This window comes from Saccopteryx bilineata, chromosome X (assembly GCF_036850765.1).
Source record: "Saccopteryx bilineata isolate mSacBil1 chromosome X, mSacBil1_pri_phased_curated, whole genome shotgun sequence".
Taxonomy (NCBI): Eukaryota; Metazoa; Chordata; class Mammalia; order Chiroptera; family Emballonuridae; genus Saccopteryx; species Saccopteryx bilineata.
Window position 1 is genome coordinate 115,174,448 of NC_089502.1, and position 20,153 is coordinate 115,194,600.

At 34.6% G+C, this 20,153-nt stretch overlaps 1 protein-coding gene across 1 annotated transcript in view; it reads right to left on the reverse strand.

The window, feature by feature from the left end:
- The window catches only part of CFAP47 (cilia and flagella associated protein 47), a 374,219-nt gene that overhangs the window by 20,068 nt on the left and 333,998 nt on the right, over positions 1-20,153 (reverse strand). Inside the window, exons 61-63 of the mRNA XM_066250539.1 lie at positions 18,201-18,353; positions 6,673-6,844; positions 2,205-2,366 (exon numbers count right to left, since the gene is read on the reverse strand). Of these exons, the coding sequence (XP_066106636.1) occupies positions 2,205-2,366; positions 6,673-6,844; positions 18,201-18,353 (487 nt within the window). The remainder of the gene's footprint in view (positions 1-2,204; positions 2,367-6,672; positions 6,845-18,200; positions 18,354-20,153) is intronic.

Consider the following 20,153-nt stretch of genomic DNA (forward strand, 5'->3'; position numbering starts at 1 on the left):
TCAACTGAACTTTGACAAAGGAGCTAGAGTCATACAATGGAGCAAAGATAATCTCTTCAAATAGTGATGGAACAACTGTACAACCACATGAAAAAAATATTAATCTGGACACACACTTTATACTCTTCTCAAAAACTAAGTTAAAATGCATAGTAAACCTAAATGGAAAATAAAAAATTGTAAAACTAGAAATGATCACAAGAGAATGATCGAGATGATCGTGATGCTTTACTAGATACAACTGCAAAGAGACCATTAATGAAATCAATCAATAAACTGAACTTAATAAAAATTAAAAAGTTCTACTCTGTGAAGGACTATATCAAGGGAATTAGAGGATACCCACAGACTAGGAGAAAATATTCACAAAAAATATATCTAATAAGAGACCGTTAACCAAAATATACAAAGAACTCTTAAAACTCAACAATGAGAAGACAAACAGCCCATTTTAAAAGCGGACCTTATCAGTTACTTCAACAAAGAAGATATGCAGAAAGCAAGCAGGTATTTGAAAACATGCATCACATCATGTTATCAGAAAAATGTAAACTAAAACTACAATAAAATGCTACTATACTTATATTACAGAGGGCAAAATCCAGAACACTGGCATCATCAAATACCTGTAAGGATGCGGAGTAACAGGGATACTCATTCATTGTTAATGGGAGTGCAAAATGGTATAGACACTTTGCAAGACAGAATGGTCATTTCTTACAGAACTAAACAAATTCTTACCATGGGATCCAGCAATTGTGCCAGTTGGTATTCACCCAAAAGAGTTGAAAACTTTACATCCACATAAAAACCTACACTCAGATACTTTTATCAGCTTTTCTTGTAATTGCCAAAAACTTAGAAGCAACGAAAATGTCCTTCAGTAGGTGAATGGCTAAAGATACTGTGGTACATCCAGACAGTGGAATGTTATTCACTGCTAAAAGGAAATGAGCTAGCAAGACATGGATAAACATGAAATGCATATTACTAAATATGAGAAGCAAATCTGAAAAGTCTATACTCTGTATAATTGCAATTATATGGCATTCTGGAAGGGGCAAAACCATGAAGAAAATGGAAAGATTAGTGTTCACTTGGGGTGTGGAAGAGAGATGAATGGGGAGAACACAAAGGATTCTGAGGGCAGTGAGAATACTCTGTATGATATAATCATGGATATGTGTGCAAACCCATAGACTGTCCAGCACAAGAGTGAACTCGAAGGTAAACTAGGGACTATGGGTGATTGTGATATGTCAGTGTCGGTTCATCCTTGTTAAAAAAATGTACCATTCTGGTGAGTGAAGTTGATAATAGAGGAGGGTATCTATCTATAAATGTGTGGGACAGGGTGTAGAAAAAAAATCTCCATAAATTCCTGTCAATTTCATTTTGAACCTAAAATAGCTTTTCGAAAACTTTTTAAAGACATATTGGGTGATTTTATTTATGTGAAATATCCAGAGAAGGCAACATTATAAAGACAGAAAGTGAATCACTGCTTTCCTAAGACTGAGTGTGGGAGTGGAGGTTGATTGTAAAGAGGCTTGAGGGAACTTTAGGAGGGGGGAAGATATTAGAGAGTAATAAACCAAGAAAGAACAATAGTTATGATAGAAAATTCTATAAATTTTCAATAAATTACTGAGTTGCACTTACAATGGGTGAGTTTTATAGTATGTACATTTTACCTCAAAAAAGCTGTAAAAACATACCACATGTGAGATATGTAAAAGTATATGACCATGCTGCATCTTTGTCACAAGTATAACAAAGATAGCTATGGTTGAGCAGAATAACAATACAGAAAATTGAACCAATATAAGTTACTCAATCATCTCTAGTTAGTTAAACCACTTGATAATCCCAAACCATTAAAATTTATTGAGAAACATTCCATTTATCTTTGAAAAAGTATATTAAAACATCATTTGAAAAACAAATAGAAATATTATACTAAATTTTGGTATCTATTTATTTTTGCTTCTTGTTTTTCAGTCTTCACCTTACAGACCCCACTTTCAAATTTTGAAATAAAAATTATAAAATATATAAAGCTTTGATTCACAGAAGCAATACTGCTCTGGCTTAATCAGTAAATGATGACATAATATAATTTTCCAACTTAAATTTTGTTTCCTAGTTCAACATAAATTACATTCACAAAACCAGTTAACATACTCTTGCTTGGTATATATTACCTTTTCCGACCCAACAGCAATAATTCCGTAACAGATTCCTTACATAAACCACTCCCTGCAATATGAATGACATCCTCCGTTTCGGGATCAGTAGCAACCAACGTTACCGGAAAGTTCCAGATCCCATCTAATATGCATTCTACTTTCAGCATAATGTTAGACCTTGAATAGAAAAAGAGATTATAAAGGATACTGCAGGGTAAAAGGCAAAGAGAACACAATACAGCAGATCAATATCTAACGTAAAAATGTAAGCAAACTTGTAGTTTCAATAAAAACACTGGGACTGTTAATTCATAAATAAATATACATAACTTAATTACATTTTACAATAACTTTAGGTCACAAATTATATTATCATTTTTCTTTTGAGGTAACTATTTTGTAGCATCCCTGACCTACTCTCTAATTATTTACTAAAAACCAGGAACATACGTAGATTTGACTCTGAAAATTTACTGTAACTGGCACAAGAGGCTGGCAAATGGTCCCCAGAGTTATACTAATAGACGTTCCATATGGAATTTTCTGTTCAAAATGAAACACTGTGAAAAAAATTTTCCAACCCTTGCTCGGATAGAAAATATATTTTCTGTGAACACTTAACAAAGCTCCATAAAACTGACTTAAAGTACAGCTTAAAAAATGTTTATTGTAATTGATAAAGGCCACAGAGACCTTACACAATAATGTATAGTTGAGTGGCAGCTGAATTAATGAAGAGAGTAGAGATAGCCTTTCTAAAGCCTTCGGTTATGAAGAAGAGGGGAGACAGAACAGTAGGCAAAGTTGGGGAATGGTTACCTGTTTGCTTGCTTAGAGTGGAAAGGACTCAAACACGTAATGATGTGGTTGCAATATCACATGTCATTTTGGATAAAGAAATCACAATCCTCCTATGTAAAAGTGTCAGGAAGAACAATTCCAGGAACTCTTATCTTCTTTAGATAGGAGTCTAAAATCACTCTCATTTGGGGAACAATTATACAATATCTTACCAAATTCCAAAGCTGCATACACTAAACCAGCAATTCCACTCTTAGTAATTTCCCCCAGAAATATGCCTCAAAGATTTCAAATGATATGTATGAGGATGTCCACTGGTTCCAAAAATTAAAAATAGTCCTTTAATAGAGTGGTGATACCAATAAAGTATATTACATGAACATATTGTAATATGTAATATACCATACGTAATATATCAGAATGACTGATATATCTGATTAAACATATAGGCAAAATGTAAACCCTACTCCTATACCTCTCTCACACAATATTCCTCTCCAAGCTATTTCAAGAGCACTATTTTGATAACGTATTTCTGTTCCTACTCTTGCCATCTTCCAAGGAGAGGACTGTTTTATTTTGTTTTTTCTTATTTAACTCTGTATCTACCTTTAACCACCTCCAAATTCATGTGGAGCAAGGAATGGCAGAAGTAAATGAATATGCATAAAGTAGAACTGTTAAATAACAACAGATCATCATCCAGCACTTACAGAATTTTATGAATCATGTGCACAAGTTGCCCTAAATCAGTCCCCTCAAATTTATCCTTAAGTCATTTCCAACTGTTTCTAGCATAAAAGACAAATTCATATCCTCCAGACACTATGTGATGAGATCCAGGCTAAACACTTCAACCTTACTTTCTCCTTTGCTTACTGCATTAGAGAAACACTGGCCTTTATACTATTATGTTCATCCCCAAAGTTCTGCAGTCATTTTCTCTGTCTCATATACTCTTCCAAGATCTTCTTGTCTATAAGGTCTTTGTTCAGACATCACTTCTTCAAGGAATCTTAAATGTCCACTAATCTGATGTATATCCTTCATAGCCCTTTATTCCTATTTACTTCCTTCTAAGGACAATCTGAAATGTCATTGTTTACTCACACATTTAATTCTCTCTTGTACTCACTAGGCTATATAAACCAAAAGTGTAGGGATTTTTATCTCTTTTGCTAATGCTAAATGATTTTTGAATACATGAATGAACATATTTAAATAAACAATGTTGACTGATTCCATTTAGTAGGCCAATTCTTTCAGTTGGTAGGAAGCCACTGAGTCAAACTTTTTGGCCCATACCAAAGACCACTCAATTTCAGAGTTGAGCATATGAACTATTTTATGGTCAATATTGTAGATTCCAAACAATATACATATCTGATTTCTTATTTCCAGCTATTTCTCTCAAACTCCGTAAAATTGCACTTTGTGTTCTCATTCTGGTAATCTCTTGAGTAGGTGAAAATTTGCAGGAAAAAGTTCTGGTAAGATAATTACTATTTCTAAAGATGTCCTAAAACCATCTATCATTTCTCTATTTTTTTAAGTTTAGACCTGTTCTACCATATTTCCCCATGTATAAGATGCCCCCTGGTTCGAGAAATTTGGGGTCTAAAAACCGGGTGCATCTTGTACAGTGGTTGTAGATTTTTTTACTTGCATTTCCCACTATTTTGCACTTGTTTTTGTGCTCATTGTTAAACAGTGATTTTTCATTAGACACAGACGAGGACAAGCTAATGGATGGGAGTTTTGACAGTGATAAGGAGTTGTATGAATTTTATGATGAATAAAACTTGACTTCAATAACTTTATGTACTACATTTTTTTCAAATTTCTGGCCCCAAAATTAAGGTGCATCTTATACATGGGGAAATTAGAATCATCAGACAAATTCATGACAATATTAAACATTTATCTTTTAGGTATTTGTATTAAATCCTTGATTTCTGTTAAAAGGTCAAGACCTTTAGGAATAATATTCCTGTTATTTTTTTCTTTGTAAAACCACCATTTAGAGTCATGACTACTATTTTTATTGTGTACAACAATCTTTTTCATGTACATGAAAGGATGGATACTAAAATTGCCTTGTATTTACTATTGTGAAACCATGTTATATTTTCCTTTTACCCAAACATGAAAAATTAAATTAAATACTTATTTTAATTATCCAGGTAAAGCATGGTTTGGGTATAGTTATTTTATTCTTCTTTTTCATGGTTTAGAGCTACTGATATTATTTTAGTTTTTCTAATTTACGTAACTGTGTGTCTTGCAGTGAACCATCCGAAATATATATGGAAGAAGGAATGACAGAAGTAAATAAATTTATAACTATACGCACAAAATAGAATATTAAACCACATCAGAACATCACTCCCAAAACAGAACAACACTCACAAAAACGTATGAATCGTGCATAAAATCTGTCCTAAACAAGTTTCTCAAACATTCACCAAGAAGCTCTAAATCCACAAAATGTTAAATGAGCATAAATTCACATTGGTTCTGATCATATTCACAAATGATAACATTTTCTCCTTCTGTTTGCTGTTGGTAATCTACATATTGCTAAATTAACACAATACACAGCTAAATGTGTAATACTAACAAACACAGAAAATTATGAAAATGAAAGTGCTATAAAAGAGGATAATGTCAATGTTTACAATGTATTTTCTTCTTGTAGCTTGATTTTATTACCATTTCCTGAAGATGACCCTGGTATCTTTTAGTTATTGGACTACATATTCAAAACCTGGCTACATCAGCTACATTGTTAAACTATAAAATGATTAAGAGCACAAGTAACTTTTTCAATTGGTCTTTTATTGCTAGGTTGTATTTTGTGCTTTGTGCATCTTGTGGTTCTGATCAGCATCATTGCATAAATAAAGCTCTATTTCAGATGTGACCTATCATATGGTATTTGCAGGTACTAAGTGTCAGGTGCCTAAAAAGTAACTCTAACAACCCTGGATGAGGTTTCCCAATGGACAGACATTTAAAGTTCACTATTCTAACAGATTCCACTATAATCCTCTTAAGCCTTATTAAAGTGTGTACAATGTTATTTTTAGGAGGTAAAAGAGTAATGACAGGAAATGCAAAATAGAAAGAATATATAGTTTAGAATTTTCATCATTTGAAATGGCTCTGAGAAGTATCAAGAAACATAATGTTGCCAATGTATAGTGCTAAGTCAGTATTTCCTTTTTCATTAAAAAATTTTATTAAAGTACAACTGGCAGACACTATTAGATCAGTTTCAAATGTACAACAGTTGTGATTCAACATTTATTTACCTTTCAATGTGATCATCATACTAAGTCTAGTAAACCATCTGTCACCACACAAAGCTGTCACAATATTGTTGACCATATTCCCTTTCACCTTTTTAATTTTACAAAGCAGATTATTCTCTTTTGTTAATATCATACTAATTACCTTAGGGAGGTCAAAATTTGGGAAGGATATCTTAGATTTCGAATCATTTGGACTCTTTTCTCATCTGACACATTTGGTAGCTTAATAGTTAGAGAAATAATCTAGCCCAATATATTTACCTCAACTGCATCAAAGAAGTAATGTAATTCAAATATAGAAAAATAAACAATTAGTTTAAAAGAGTGATAATATTGTTTAAAGAAAAATAGGGTAAAAACAGGTTTACCTCAATGGTTTCTTTGGTGAAAATTTCACAGTGAAGTCCAATATTATCAGTTGAGCATTGAAAATATAAACTGTATTTATCAACTCTAAGTCCAGGGAGGGCTTCAAGAAAGACTTCTCCTCTTCAGATTCAAATATAAATTCATATTCAAATTCACGTCTTATAGGTAGCACTAAGAAAATTGAGATTGAAATGCATCTTAATTTAATTAAATATGTTTGGATTCTACATCAGTTACATGTCAGCACTAATTATGCACAGGTATTTAGAGGGAGGGAGACAGTTATGCCATTTAGCTTTATGTTCATAATACCTAGAGTGTATTACAAGGTACATATAGTACTCAGTATGTTTTTGATAAAAGGTAAATAAATAAATGAATATAAAACATAATCAAGATAATTTGCACCATCCTTAAATCTTTAAAATTCAGATTTATAAAATAAGAAATAGCCAAATGGAAGTGAATAGTCAATATTCACTAAAAATACTAAAATAATACTACACAATTCACAATTCTAAAATATGATATGCTCTATATAGTAAATGTATTAAAAATCTATAGACATAAAAGTCTAAATACATATAATTTATAAAAAAAATAGGTTTGAATTATGTTTAAACAATATTAAAACAGTATCCCAATCTGTTTGGGCAGGAATTTCAAGTTCTGGTTTATTTTGCTAAAAGAGAAAGTTCTTAATGTTTTAGCATTGGGGTATTATAGACAATATGGTTAATGGTGTTTTCTTAATCAGTAGGTTACCAGAGGAAAGTTATAGCAGGATTTCATTAGGTACATGTGAAAAATATATGAAAGTCAGGACTGATATATAGAAAAGAAATACAAATATCTATTATATCCACATACATGTAAGGAGCCCAAATTCCAAATCAAAGGATTTGTTGCATGTGGGTCATGGAAAAGAGGTCAGAGAACCATGACTTGACCTCGTACATAGCTGAGCTAATTTCTAAAGTCTATCTCTACTGTATAGGGTAAAAGTAATCCTTGGGTTCAAAGCTGCTCTAAGAAATCCTAATGGAAACCAGACCACCTGTCAGAGATAGCTGATTATAATTTCTGCAATAGAACTCTAAGAAATAGCTTGGGCATAACAAACCCAAGTCACATTTAATGATTTCTCAGCAAACCTTATTAATGTGAATGGCTAACTGACCAATGCCATCACAAAATCTCTTTTTTCCTTTTTCTACATTTAAAAATAAATCTCTGACCTTCTGAATTGCCAGTTTTCATCCTGTTGACAAATCGGCAATTGTTGTTCCTATTGATAACCATTCTTTGCTTTAGCAAAATCAATATGTCTACATATATGACGTCTATTTGTTTTTGGAAATGTTTCATAGGAAGCCATACTCCATATAGAGACAAAGAATTTAAGAATGTGAAGAGAGTTTAATGGGAGATGAAATTCCCATTGCATTCAAATAACATACTATTTTTAAAAGCAAATACTGTATGTAGTTGAGATTTGCATCTGTTTCTGCTTAGTTACTGAAGCCTTTATGGGAATGGCTGTGTCAGAATGAAGATAGAAAAGGAAAAGTTAAATTTAGTTTCAGAAGCACTGGTCCTTCTGTGAGTGATCTGTTACTAAGGATGCTACAATTCCAATTCTAAAAAGATCCATTGGTACAAAATACAGAAATACTATCAGCTACAGAATGGAGTGTGTGTGGGGTAGGGGAGGTGAGGTGAGTATAAATCACAAGAGTATATTTTTTCAGACTAGACATAGCCCCTTGTCTGCAACTTGAATATTATGAGTATCTAAGGGAGTGGAAAAGAATCAGTTTGAACAAAATCATGATAAATTCACATTCTGTATTGCAGGGCTCGGGAACCTTTTTGGCTGAGAGAGCTATGAAAGCCGCAATTTTAAAATGTAAATCCGTGAGAGCCATACAATGACCTGTGTACGTTACACATTATCCAATAAAAAAATTATTGTTGTCCCGGAGGACAGCTGTGATTGGCTCCAGCCATCCGCAACCATGAACACGAGCGGTAGGAAATGAATGGATTGTAATACATGAGAATGTTTTATATTTTTAATGTTATTATTATTTTTATTAAAGATTTGTCTGCGAGCCAGATGCAGCCATCAGAAGAACCACATCTGGCTCACACGCCATAGGTTCCTGACCCCTGCCATATTGTGTCTTAAAGCTGACCTGTCGAGTCTCTGCATTTTATTGAAAAAGTCATATAGCCAAGTAATAAAAAATGCCTTTTGACCGACCAAGTTGGCAGTGGAGTAGGCAGATGCACAGACTCCCAGCTCACACCACCAAACTGGATTAAAAATTAATTTAGGAACAATCAGTGTGAAAAAACCAACTTTGGATTACAAGAACAGGTTTCAAAAACCAAGGAGCAAAAAAGAAGCCACACCGAGCCTGGTACGGAGGCACGGTAGGGCTCTCCTGCTTCCAGGAGCAAAGGGGGTTGAAGCTGAGAGCCCAAAAGGGCTCTCATTCTAAGGAGAAGAGCAGAAAATATCACTCACAGCCACTTGCCTGAGGACCTGGAAAAGAGGTGTGCTGAGAGGGCTGGCTTGTCTTCCAAAGGAAAGTGGGGGGAGAGAAACAGACAGTGACAGGCAGAGGAATGTATGGGATGACCTGAGAAGCTGACTCATCCAGTGTGGAGGTGGCCATAACTGGAGGAGGGGTTGATCCCTCCACACAGCACAAGCCTAAAGTGGTTCTGGGTGATCCACCTCTAGAAAGCTCTCCAGCTCCAACCAGCACAACAAGACACAGCTAAAAACAGGAAGTGGGGAGGAGGGGCAGTAACTCAGGTCTCCATGGAGATCTGAGATATACCTCCCCCTACTTTAGTGGAGAAAGCACCCCGCCCAGGAAGAGAAGCTGGTAGATCACACCTTCAGAATCTCAGGTTACACCCACCACATTCCTGGATACAGTTTCAAATAAGTCCCCTGCTGAGATCAGTAAACAAGATTACCACTGAGTTAAGAAAACTGAGAAGAAAACAAACAAATCAAGACTTCAAAGCGGCTCTACTAGGTAAGGAGAACACAACTGGAAGATAATGGGAAGGCAGAGAAGCATAAGTCATATGCTTCAAACAAGATGAATCAGAAGTAATCAAATTACCAGATGCAGAGCATAAAATAATAACCGTTAGGATGCTTAAGGATCTCAAAGCTAAAATGGATGGACTTAAATGAACACCTCAGTAAAGAAATTGTAAGCATCAAAAAGGACATGAAAATCATAAGGAAGAACCAGATAGAAATGACAAACACAATATCAGAAATGAAGACTACACTAGAAGGAATTAAAAGCAGGCTGGATGAAGCAGAGGATTGAATCAGAGACTTAGAAGACAAGATAAGTGAAAGCACAGAAGCAGAAAAGCAAAAAAAAAAGGGAGGGGGATTAAAAAGTCTGAGGAAACTCTAAGAGAGCTCTGTGACAACATGAAGAGAAATAACATTTGCATCATAGGGATTCCTGAAGGAGAAGAGAAAGAGCAAGGACTAGAGAAGCTCTTTGAAGAAATTACAGCTAAAAATTTCCCTAAATTGATGCAGAAAAGAGTCACACAAGTTCAAAAAGAAGAGAGAACCCCATTAAAAAAGAACCTAAAGAGACCCACACCAAGACATATCATAATCAAAATACCAAAGCTAAGAGATAAAGAAAGGATATTAAAAGTTGTAAGAGAAAAACAATCACCTACAAAGGAACACCCATAAAGATGACATCCAATTTCTCAACAGAAACACTTGAGGCCAGAAGGAATTGCCCAGAAATATTCAAAGTGATGCAGAACAAGAGCCTACAACCAAGACTTCTTTATCCAGCAAGACTACTGTTTAAAACTGAAGGAGAAATAAAAAACTTTTCAGACAAAAAACAAAACAAAACAAAACAAAAAAGACTCAAGGAATTCATCACAACCAAAAATGCCTTTTGCCATGCTCCTAATCTGGAGAAAATCTATACAGTACTTTTATGTGGACTGGAGTGATAAGAACTAAATCACTTAGGCTAGTATAAATTATCTGATTAATAAAATTATTCTGTCATGAAAAGCATAACTCATAACTTTAACAGAATAACTGCACATTTCTAAAAAAAATAGGCATTTAAATAAATGTAGTTTCCCATAATACACATTATAATTTCAAAGTTACAAGTCAACAGTCCTTGGGACTACTGTAACATTTTTTTTAATATTGAAGGAAAATTCTGACCTTTCACAGAAAACATTTAAAAATACTCTTGAATTCATGAAATTATGAAGTCATAATTAATATGTATTTAACTTCGGTTGTGTTTTAACAGGTAGTAAATATTTATTAACCTATGTTTTTTCTATCTTACAGTATATAATGCTTATCACATGCTTTTTTTAAAGCACCTCCCATTTTCAACTGCCTCCTATTCTCTGAAGATTTTCATGACCCCTAAGATCTGTAGCTTTTGCCCCAATGAAACATTTTAGCTTTGGCTAAATTAATGAACACAAGGAAGATGATTCTGTTTCCATACCAACATCTAAACATACCATACTTTAAAAGCATAACATTTTTCTTATTCATTCATTTATTTATTCATTCAGTGTATAATAATTGCAAGCTTTCATTGTAATGATGGTTCTCATTTTCATGGAGCTTATGCTTGAGAGAAAAGAACTGTCAATAAACTATCAATGATACCATTAATTTAAAAAATATTCCTGTGATAACTGCTACTATGGGGAGAAGTAAAAGACGCTCTGAGAGCAGAAGTCCTGGCAACCAGACTGCTGAGGTCCTGAAGAGCAAAGTGAAAGACAATGGAGGTACCTGGATACAGAGAGAAAGAAAATGCCTCTTCCGCATTACAGAAGCACGGGGGAATAGTCCACAGTGGAAACCAGCTCAGCCCATTCCCATTTGAAGAACTTATGTAGGTAGAGCAGAGAGAGTGGGAAGAACTTAACAAGAGATGAAACAGGTAAAGTTGGCAAGACCATGCTGGGTCGTGAGAATTTGAGACTTCTTAGCATAATAGGATGCCACTGAACGTTTTAAGTATGGAAGTGATGTGCTCATTTAATGAGTACTGAGAAAAAGGGGATTAGGAGATCCACAGTAGTTCAGGCCAGTTGTGGCTGTGCAAGGGTGAGAGGAGATTGTAGATTAAGATAAAAAGAATACCCATCTATGTATAAAGCAGGAGCTACTTAAGCAGTCATGACTAGTAACTGGAATCATTGTGTTTATCACTTCAGTACTATATTTACACCCTTAACATATATACAGAATATTTAATCAAACAGGGTTCAGGTCAGTACATAGTATCATGTATCTATATTTATTCACTTATTATGTCATAAAATAATAATGGTAATAACCATTTGGGTTGATGACAGTAAAGTCATTATATTAAACAAAAGGAATATGTCTCCCATCCAGATATTATCCCTGCACTGTTATCATTCAACATAATGCCTGTATCATACTGCCAATAAATTATGCAGCAGGAGCAATTTTGGGCAAAAGTTCCCGTTACTTGGGTAAGTGTTTTCAGGACAATAACTAAATTTTATTCAATGTGGAAGAATATTAGTAATTTTTAGAAAGAGATAACTTGACTGGCCCTGGCCAGTTGGCTCAGCGGTAGAGCGTCGGCCTAGCGTGCGGGGGACCGGGGTTTGATTCCCGGCCAGGGCACATAGGAGAAGCACCCATTTGCTTCTCCACCCCCCACCCCTCCTTCCTCTCTGTCTCTCTCTTCCCCTCCCGCAGCCAAGGCTCCATTGGAGCAAAGATGGCCCGGGCGCTGGGGATGGCTCCTTGGCCTCTGCCCCAGGCGCTAGAGTGGCTCTGGTCGTGGCACAGCGACGCCCCGGAGGGGCAGAGCATCTCCCCCTGGTGGGCAGAGTGTCGCCCCTGGTGGGTGTGCCGGGTGGATCCCGGTTGGGCGCATGCGGGAGTCTGTCTGACTGTCTCTCCCCGTTTCCAGCTTTAGAAAAATACAAAAAAAAAAAAAAAACGAGATAACTTGACTAAATATGATAATTGAAAAAGTATCAAATTCTAACAAACTTATTTGCAAAAAATACTTTGAAATTGTGTTATTATACAACATAAATTTTTAATTGAGTTTATTGGGGTGACATTGGTTAATAAAATTATATAGGTCTCAGCTGTACAATTCAATAATACATCATCTGTAGATTGATACACTTTAATATGTAAGAATACATTTCATAGCAAGCCCAACAAAAAATGTCTTAATTACAGAGAAATGATTATCAAAGTATAATTAACATTGCTATTCATGTTATTTTCCTACATTTCCATAGTACTCTCTTTATTAATAATAGGCACATACATTCGTTTCAAAGAACATAATCATATAAGAAATGGACTACTGAAGACAAATTTGAAATAGGATGAAGACAACAAAGTACTCAAAGAAAATAGAGAATGCTGGATATACTCCTTAGATCTATTTTCTTTGAACAGATAATGAAGATTGTGCCATCTGCTCACTTAATATTTTTATAAAATTGCATATTTCAAGAGGTATGCCATTTACATGTTTCATTTCACTTTAATAAGGCAATTTAATAGAACAAACATTTTAATTAACTTAAATTTAACTATGTTCCTATGCTGTGACTGTAAAAGGAAAACTCAAGGAAGAAAGTGGCTACATGGCTGATGCTTTTCTCAAATGTTTTATTTTAAACAAGATACCAGAAATAAAAGATAAAGAGACTAATTTTAACATAAATATTTTCTCTGATCAATGTCACCCTATTAAATTTAATTTCTAAATTAAAAAAATATTTTATCTGAGTTTTTAGCAATTAGCAATCAATTTCAAACTCTATCCAGGATTTATGTACCATATTATTGTACTTTCATTTTGATCACATATTCTTTTTTGTATTAATGAGAAAACCCACGGAATGGCATTGAGAGGACCGTGTTTCCATCTCAGAATATCATGTCAGTAAATAGGAGGTGTCCGCCAGTACATCAATATGATGGACTACCTAACCGAGCTTTAAATGATAATAATGGTAATACCTAACACTTGCTGAACACTCACTGAGCACGAGGCACTTTTCAGTATTCCATGAATTTCCACTTAATCTTCAAAAATATCCTATGAAGTAGATACCATTTCTGTCTGCATTGTTCAAGCAATTTATAGAGAGGTAATTTTCTTAAAGCCCAACAGAGACTAAACGGAAGAACTCAAGCTGTCTGGCTTCACACTATACAACCTAGGCCTGTCCTATAGCACAACTGCCAAGCAGACATCATCAGCATTATCATCTGGAAGTGTGCAGGACATAATCTGTACAATAAAGTATGGTGGCCCTTAGGGTAGAGACCTGGGTTACTCAAACATGCAGATTCTGGTCAGAGGAAAAGGAGCCAATAGAGAGAAGGACAGCAGTTAGATAATAAATTAACAAAGCTAATAAATCAACAAAGTCATGAAAACCAATAACAGAAAGTTCTTCGACTGGGTCAACTAGTAAATGCGGCTTTAAGTTGAGAATGCCCAGAACACCAATCTGACCATTGGATTAAGCATACTTGATAAGGCTGACAGTCTTGTTAAGGGCCATATCATTAGAGTAGTTAAGACAGAAGCCTTAATGGAGTGACTTGAGAAGAGAAAGTAAAATAAAGAGAAGCATAGCAAAGGATCAAGTCTAGAGGATAATATGGGGTCATGGAGGACCGATGCCAGGTTTCTCAGGACCCAATTGTAATTACAGGCCAAACTGAGCATGGGAGTCTATGGTCTATGTATGACATGCATAAAGCATACAGCCTGATGATTGGCCAAAGGTTAAAAGAGATTGGCGTAACACATAACTCGGCAAATCAGACACAAAAAAAGACAACAGATTAAGCAAAGAGAAATAGCCTCAAGCTGCAGAACACCTGGGAAATAAAAGGAAGAAGCATGAATCTGATGTGCTGTGAAATAATAAAACCACTCTCACAGAAAAAGTCACTGAACTGCTCCCCAGAGAGACACAGAGAATGCGTGGACCAAAAGCCACATATGAAGAAATATAATTAAAAGGAAAGTTCTTCTCACAGAGAATAATCTGTAATGTTATGAAGGGACATGCAAACTGCACTCTAAAACTGCAAGCATAATAATATCCCAGTGGAGCAATACCAATAATACAGATATATAAACCCAATATATTGAGTAGGTGTTCCTTGAATTCTGAGTCTTTGTCTTGTTCACATAATATCTGGTAGCAAAGATGCTCACTAGATTGTTGTTGACTGAGGAAGCTATGAAAGTGATCAATCCTGATTAACTCTACGGTGTGCACAAGGAGTAGGGGTAGAGAGAGAGACAAGTCCTGACATTTTCAAGCCTGAATGAGGCTTGATAATTTTATTGGACTCTCTGGGAAAGAAGATTACGATAAAGGGAAAATTATGGAAAGAGAGTGGTGGGGATTCTTATCTCCTACTTATCATGTTTACATAGAGGAATCTATTCACTCACGAGACGAAAAAAATTTAAGAGGAAAAAAAATAGCATCAACTTGCTTCTTCCCTCATGACTTGCCATCAGAGGAAAAGCAATATATCTGATCAGTGAATGTGGGTGAAGGAATGGAACATAAGCAGATAAGCAAACCCCTCTCTTCCTTTCCCAATGTTGAATCCAGGACTAAATCCTTCCGCCTCCTCTTTCATGTGTATGTTGTTTGTTCCTACAGGGAGTCTGTAACTGGGAGGCTCGGGGTGAACACACTCAATTTCAGAGGAAGGCATTAATAAGCCCAAATGAGTCCGTAGTACCAAGTCCAGTCCACCTTTATAATGATAAAAGTAACACCTTTTGATCTCCATCTGCTATATCTCTACATCTACTTGTTAGGAAACTTGAACGAGGGAATACCGGATGGAATCAGTGATCACACTGAAAACTCTATCACAATCCAGGCCACAGATGAAGTGCTTTAATTTCCACCAGAAGGGATTTAAGAGACATTAGAAAGTGCAAAATGGCATGAGCAATACAACTTTGTTGGACACTATTTGTTGAGTAAATTATAATTAAATTATACGCATGGGGAAACACGACTTTGCATATACTAAAGACTAAAAGAGCTTTCAGATTTTGTGGTCAGATTGTCCCTTCATAAAAATACAGGGGAGGGAAGTAAGGAGATTTACAGAGAGTGCAGGCAAGTTGACTATACCTTTGGAATAAGGGCAGAGAAAGGAATCCAGTTATTACCAGATGCCTTTATGAAATCCAGACAAGAGAGAGGTCAGCTGATTTATCAGATATTCAGATATCATAAAGACAAAGAAAAACATTCATGTTGAGGGATGACTGGAAAAAAATTCTACTTCTGGACAGCAGGACAAGCTTCAGACCAGAAACATTCACAGAATGTTTTTAGTTAAAAAGAAAGATGAGCTTCTTGAGCTTGTTGGTATTGAGCAGGAAAAAACCTATGGTAGAGGAAATGGTGCAAAGGGAGAGGTCTGCAAACTTTCCAAATAGCTATTTTCAACAGTAAGTGTTATTTGTCATTATGAAAAGTGCTGAAACAGTGAAAAATGACTCATGGCAAAAAGTGCATTCTGAAGAGTTATTTGAGAGAGACTGTTTTCCTAATATAATATGCCTATTTTAAACCTCCCAAATTGATGTTGGTGGCTTCCTTATAGACCTTGCTTCTTTCGAAGAAAGAACATTTTTTCAGTTGCAGTAGATAAAGCATCAGACCAGGACATGGAGGATCCAGGTTCAAAACCCAGAGGTCACTGGTTTGAACGCAAGCTCATCTGGCTTGAGCGTGGGCTCACCAGCTTGAGCATGGGGTCTCTGGCTTGAGCGTGGGATCACAGACATGACACCATGGTCACTGGCTTGAGCAAGGAGTCACTTGCTCTGCTGTAGCCTCCTGGTCAAGGCACATATGAGATCACAATCAATGAACAACTAACATGCCACATCAAACAATTGATGCTTCTCATCTCTCTCCCTTCCTGTCTGTCTGTCCCTCTCTGTCCCTCTCTCTGTCTCTCTGTCCATCTGTGTCACAAAAAAGAGAAATATTTATTTCCAGATCTTCCTCTATATTTATTCTTAGAATGCTTGTCTGCAAATAAGAGAACCCCAGTGTGAATGATTTTTCGGAAGTCACTAAGGGTGTCATGAAATAAAAGGAAGGACTGATTGATCATGACTGATCCATATGTATAAGTTGATGAGTAGACAGAGAAGTAGGCCCACAAAGGGAGGAGAAAAACAAGCATGCAGAGAACAAATTCTCCTCGGTTATACTTCTTGCAATTTCAGCAAATGAAGAGTAACAGACTTTCTGTGTTCTGACTACAAAAGATGTGGGGGCAGGGGAAGAATCACAAGCCCAACTTCCATCAGATGCCCTCTCTGAGCAGGGGAAGACTGTGTGATTAAAATATTATAAGAATTATAGGGCTAGTGGGAGTAGTTTCTCCAATAAAGGAGTGGAAGTTTCATGATGGGCAGGGCAGATTATCGCAGACATTCCCCATGCTGGGGAAGTACATAGTAACTATACAGAAGTAGCAAGTGATCCCACGTGGTTGAATAACAGGTTAACAATTTAGGGCAACAAGATATGGAATGATAGATAGGGGACTAATGGTGAAGGCAATTCTGGATTATTTTATATAGACTGCATCATTTGAAAAGACACTTTTGTAGATAAAGATCAAATATCTGTGGTTTCATATAAAATAGCCATTTCTGTGGATGAATATTGGTAATTTTATGTTTCACGGTAATATCTTATTTGGAAAGCAATCAGGAAACATTACTACTGAAAAGAAAAAGCAACAGAATCAAACAAGGTAGGAAGTAAAATAGACCACAGTGTGATCATAAAAGGAAAGTACAAAGAACTCTTGCTTACTGACTGGACATTCTCAACCAGGCATTATACTTTACATTAGGAAACCTCTCAGGAAACTTTGCTTTGTAAATGTTTTGTGATTCCTACAGGGCATTAAAAGGAAAATCAATTAGGTTAGGCCTGATCACAGTATCAACAGTTCAGAACCTACCATTGACATCTTGGTTTTAAATCCAAAGTTCTTTCAAAAATTTAAAAAATGTTTTAAAAAATAGGCAAGCCTAGATTCATATAGCATGTGTGCCACTGCTATGTTGTATAAATCTTACAAATCATTAGATTTTCTCTCCTTTAAAATAAAAATATAGCTGTACTACTCTGATGATAAATCCTGTAATAACACTCTATTCATATAAAGCCAGTAATAATCATAATTAATGTCATTTTGGAGATTACTGTGAAGGAAAAAAACATAACTGAACACTTACTGAGCGCTATTTCAATGACATTGTAAATGAAAAATAAATGGGCATGGATTTTCATGAAACTGAGTAATCAGGAACCTACAATTTAAGAAAACTAAGGTTTTGTTTATCATCATATTTTATATCTATCATGGCAGTTCTCTTACCATCAACATCTTCATAAGATGAATATGAATTTCTTTTTGGAACCACTGAAAAATCTTTCGTAAATAAGATAGGACGTTGTCCTATGAAGTCACCACTCAGTATGACTTGCATATTCGTTTCTATCAGTTTCTTTGCTTGGCATGTTATGACAACTAAAAGAAAGAAATACTTCCAGTTAATTTGACTATTAGGTTATAGGATCATTCTTGAGCTAGAAGAAAATAAATTATTATTGTCGTGAAAAATAAAAGTTTCTTTGGCATACTTTAACTTTACATTGCATCTGGCATTCATTCTCATTCACGAGGTATCCACATACATTGATAATTTTGTGATAAAATATAAATATTAAATAATATGCAAAAATAGCATGATGAGATAAATCTGGAAGATCTAAATTAGGTAATAGAAAATTTTAATAGCTTGTAGAAATTTGATTCAGAAACTGAACTAGTTATATCAATATTTCAACTGTGGGTTATGAACACATGAATTTTTCAACTATCTATATGTTCGTTGTGGTAAATCCCAAACCTTATTTACATAATTATACTATAGCAAATACCTTCAACTCAGTTCTGTAGTAACCTTTAATTTGTAACCACAATTTAAAAAATTTTTATTATATTATTTACATGTACCTTAAGATTCCTTTTATTTAAAATATTTAAGTATAATATTTTAATTTCCTCTTTTGAACTGCTTTTAATTTACAAAATGCACCATTAACAGTTCAAAATAAAATTGTAATAAATTAAAATTAAAATATGACTATATATTTATAGCATAAAACTTTATATATTTATATATACATTAAATTTCAATATTTTCTTATATCAAGTACAGAAGTTGTCAGTGATCTTGTGAGAAACCATATTATTGTTTTCATATATTTACTAATTATATAAAGGGGCATTAATATGTTCCTTTGGCATCAGCTCTATATTATATTATGAGGCCATATACACTAGAGTCCACATAAATAAGAATATTTTTTTCAAAATATATTAATTGTTATATTTTTCTCATTTTAGATGATATAATATATGGAATAAAGATGAACCATAATATTAAAAAAGTTTTTGAAATGCATCATACCATGCATTTGTGGCATCAATAATAAATTCACTTAAACTACAAAATTGAATAATGTTCTCATATGTATGTGTTTTCACAATATGTACAACATTTATAGTATAAAAATGTTTAAAATAAATATTTTTAATTCTAAACTTTACAGGTTGATAGTAAACATTTTATATTTAGAATAAATGTAAAACGTACTATAAGGGTATAAAGTTATATGTAAGTTAAGAGAGTTGAAATGGTTGAGGAAAATGTACAAGCTTTCTGGTTATCATTTTCTTTAGTCTTAAAGCATTAAGTTAGACATTAGTGTGATCAAAGTTCCAATCAGCACCATGTCACAGGTCTTACCCTGTAAGCCCTTAGGAAATGAGTGCCTGACACTGTAAGGATCATGGAACCACGGGTGGATTCACATTCCATTTTATTTCCACTGTGACAAATTGTGGAGTTTTTTCTAATTATCTGCCCCAGTGGACAGGAGCAGATAAGAATACTCAGAGAGTACAAACAACCACAAAATACCCTGGGTTTGAGAGTAACCTGAGTGACAGATACACTAAAAAAAAAAAAAAAAGAAACAATAAATGTTGGTGGAGATGCAATTCAGTTTGGAAAGCATACGCTATCTCTCTCTAATGTGTTCTTAAGAATGAAGAATGGACTATACAAAGGGTAAATAATATGTATATATAAAATTATACCTATTTGGTTCTCAAGGGCATTTATAGATAAAAATAATTACTAGAATAGGTTTTAGATTTTTGTAAAATGATTAATAACTATCATACAGTCTGTTTCAGAACTCTGATGTTAATATTAGGTCGAACTAATGCAACATTGGATACTTACAGAACTCACATTTA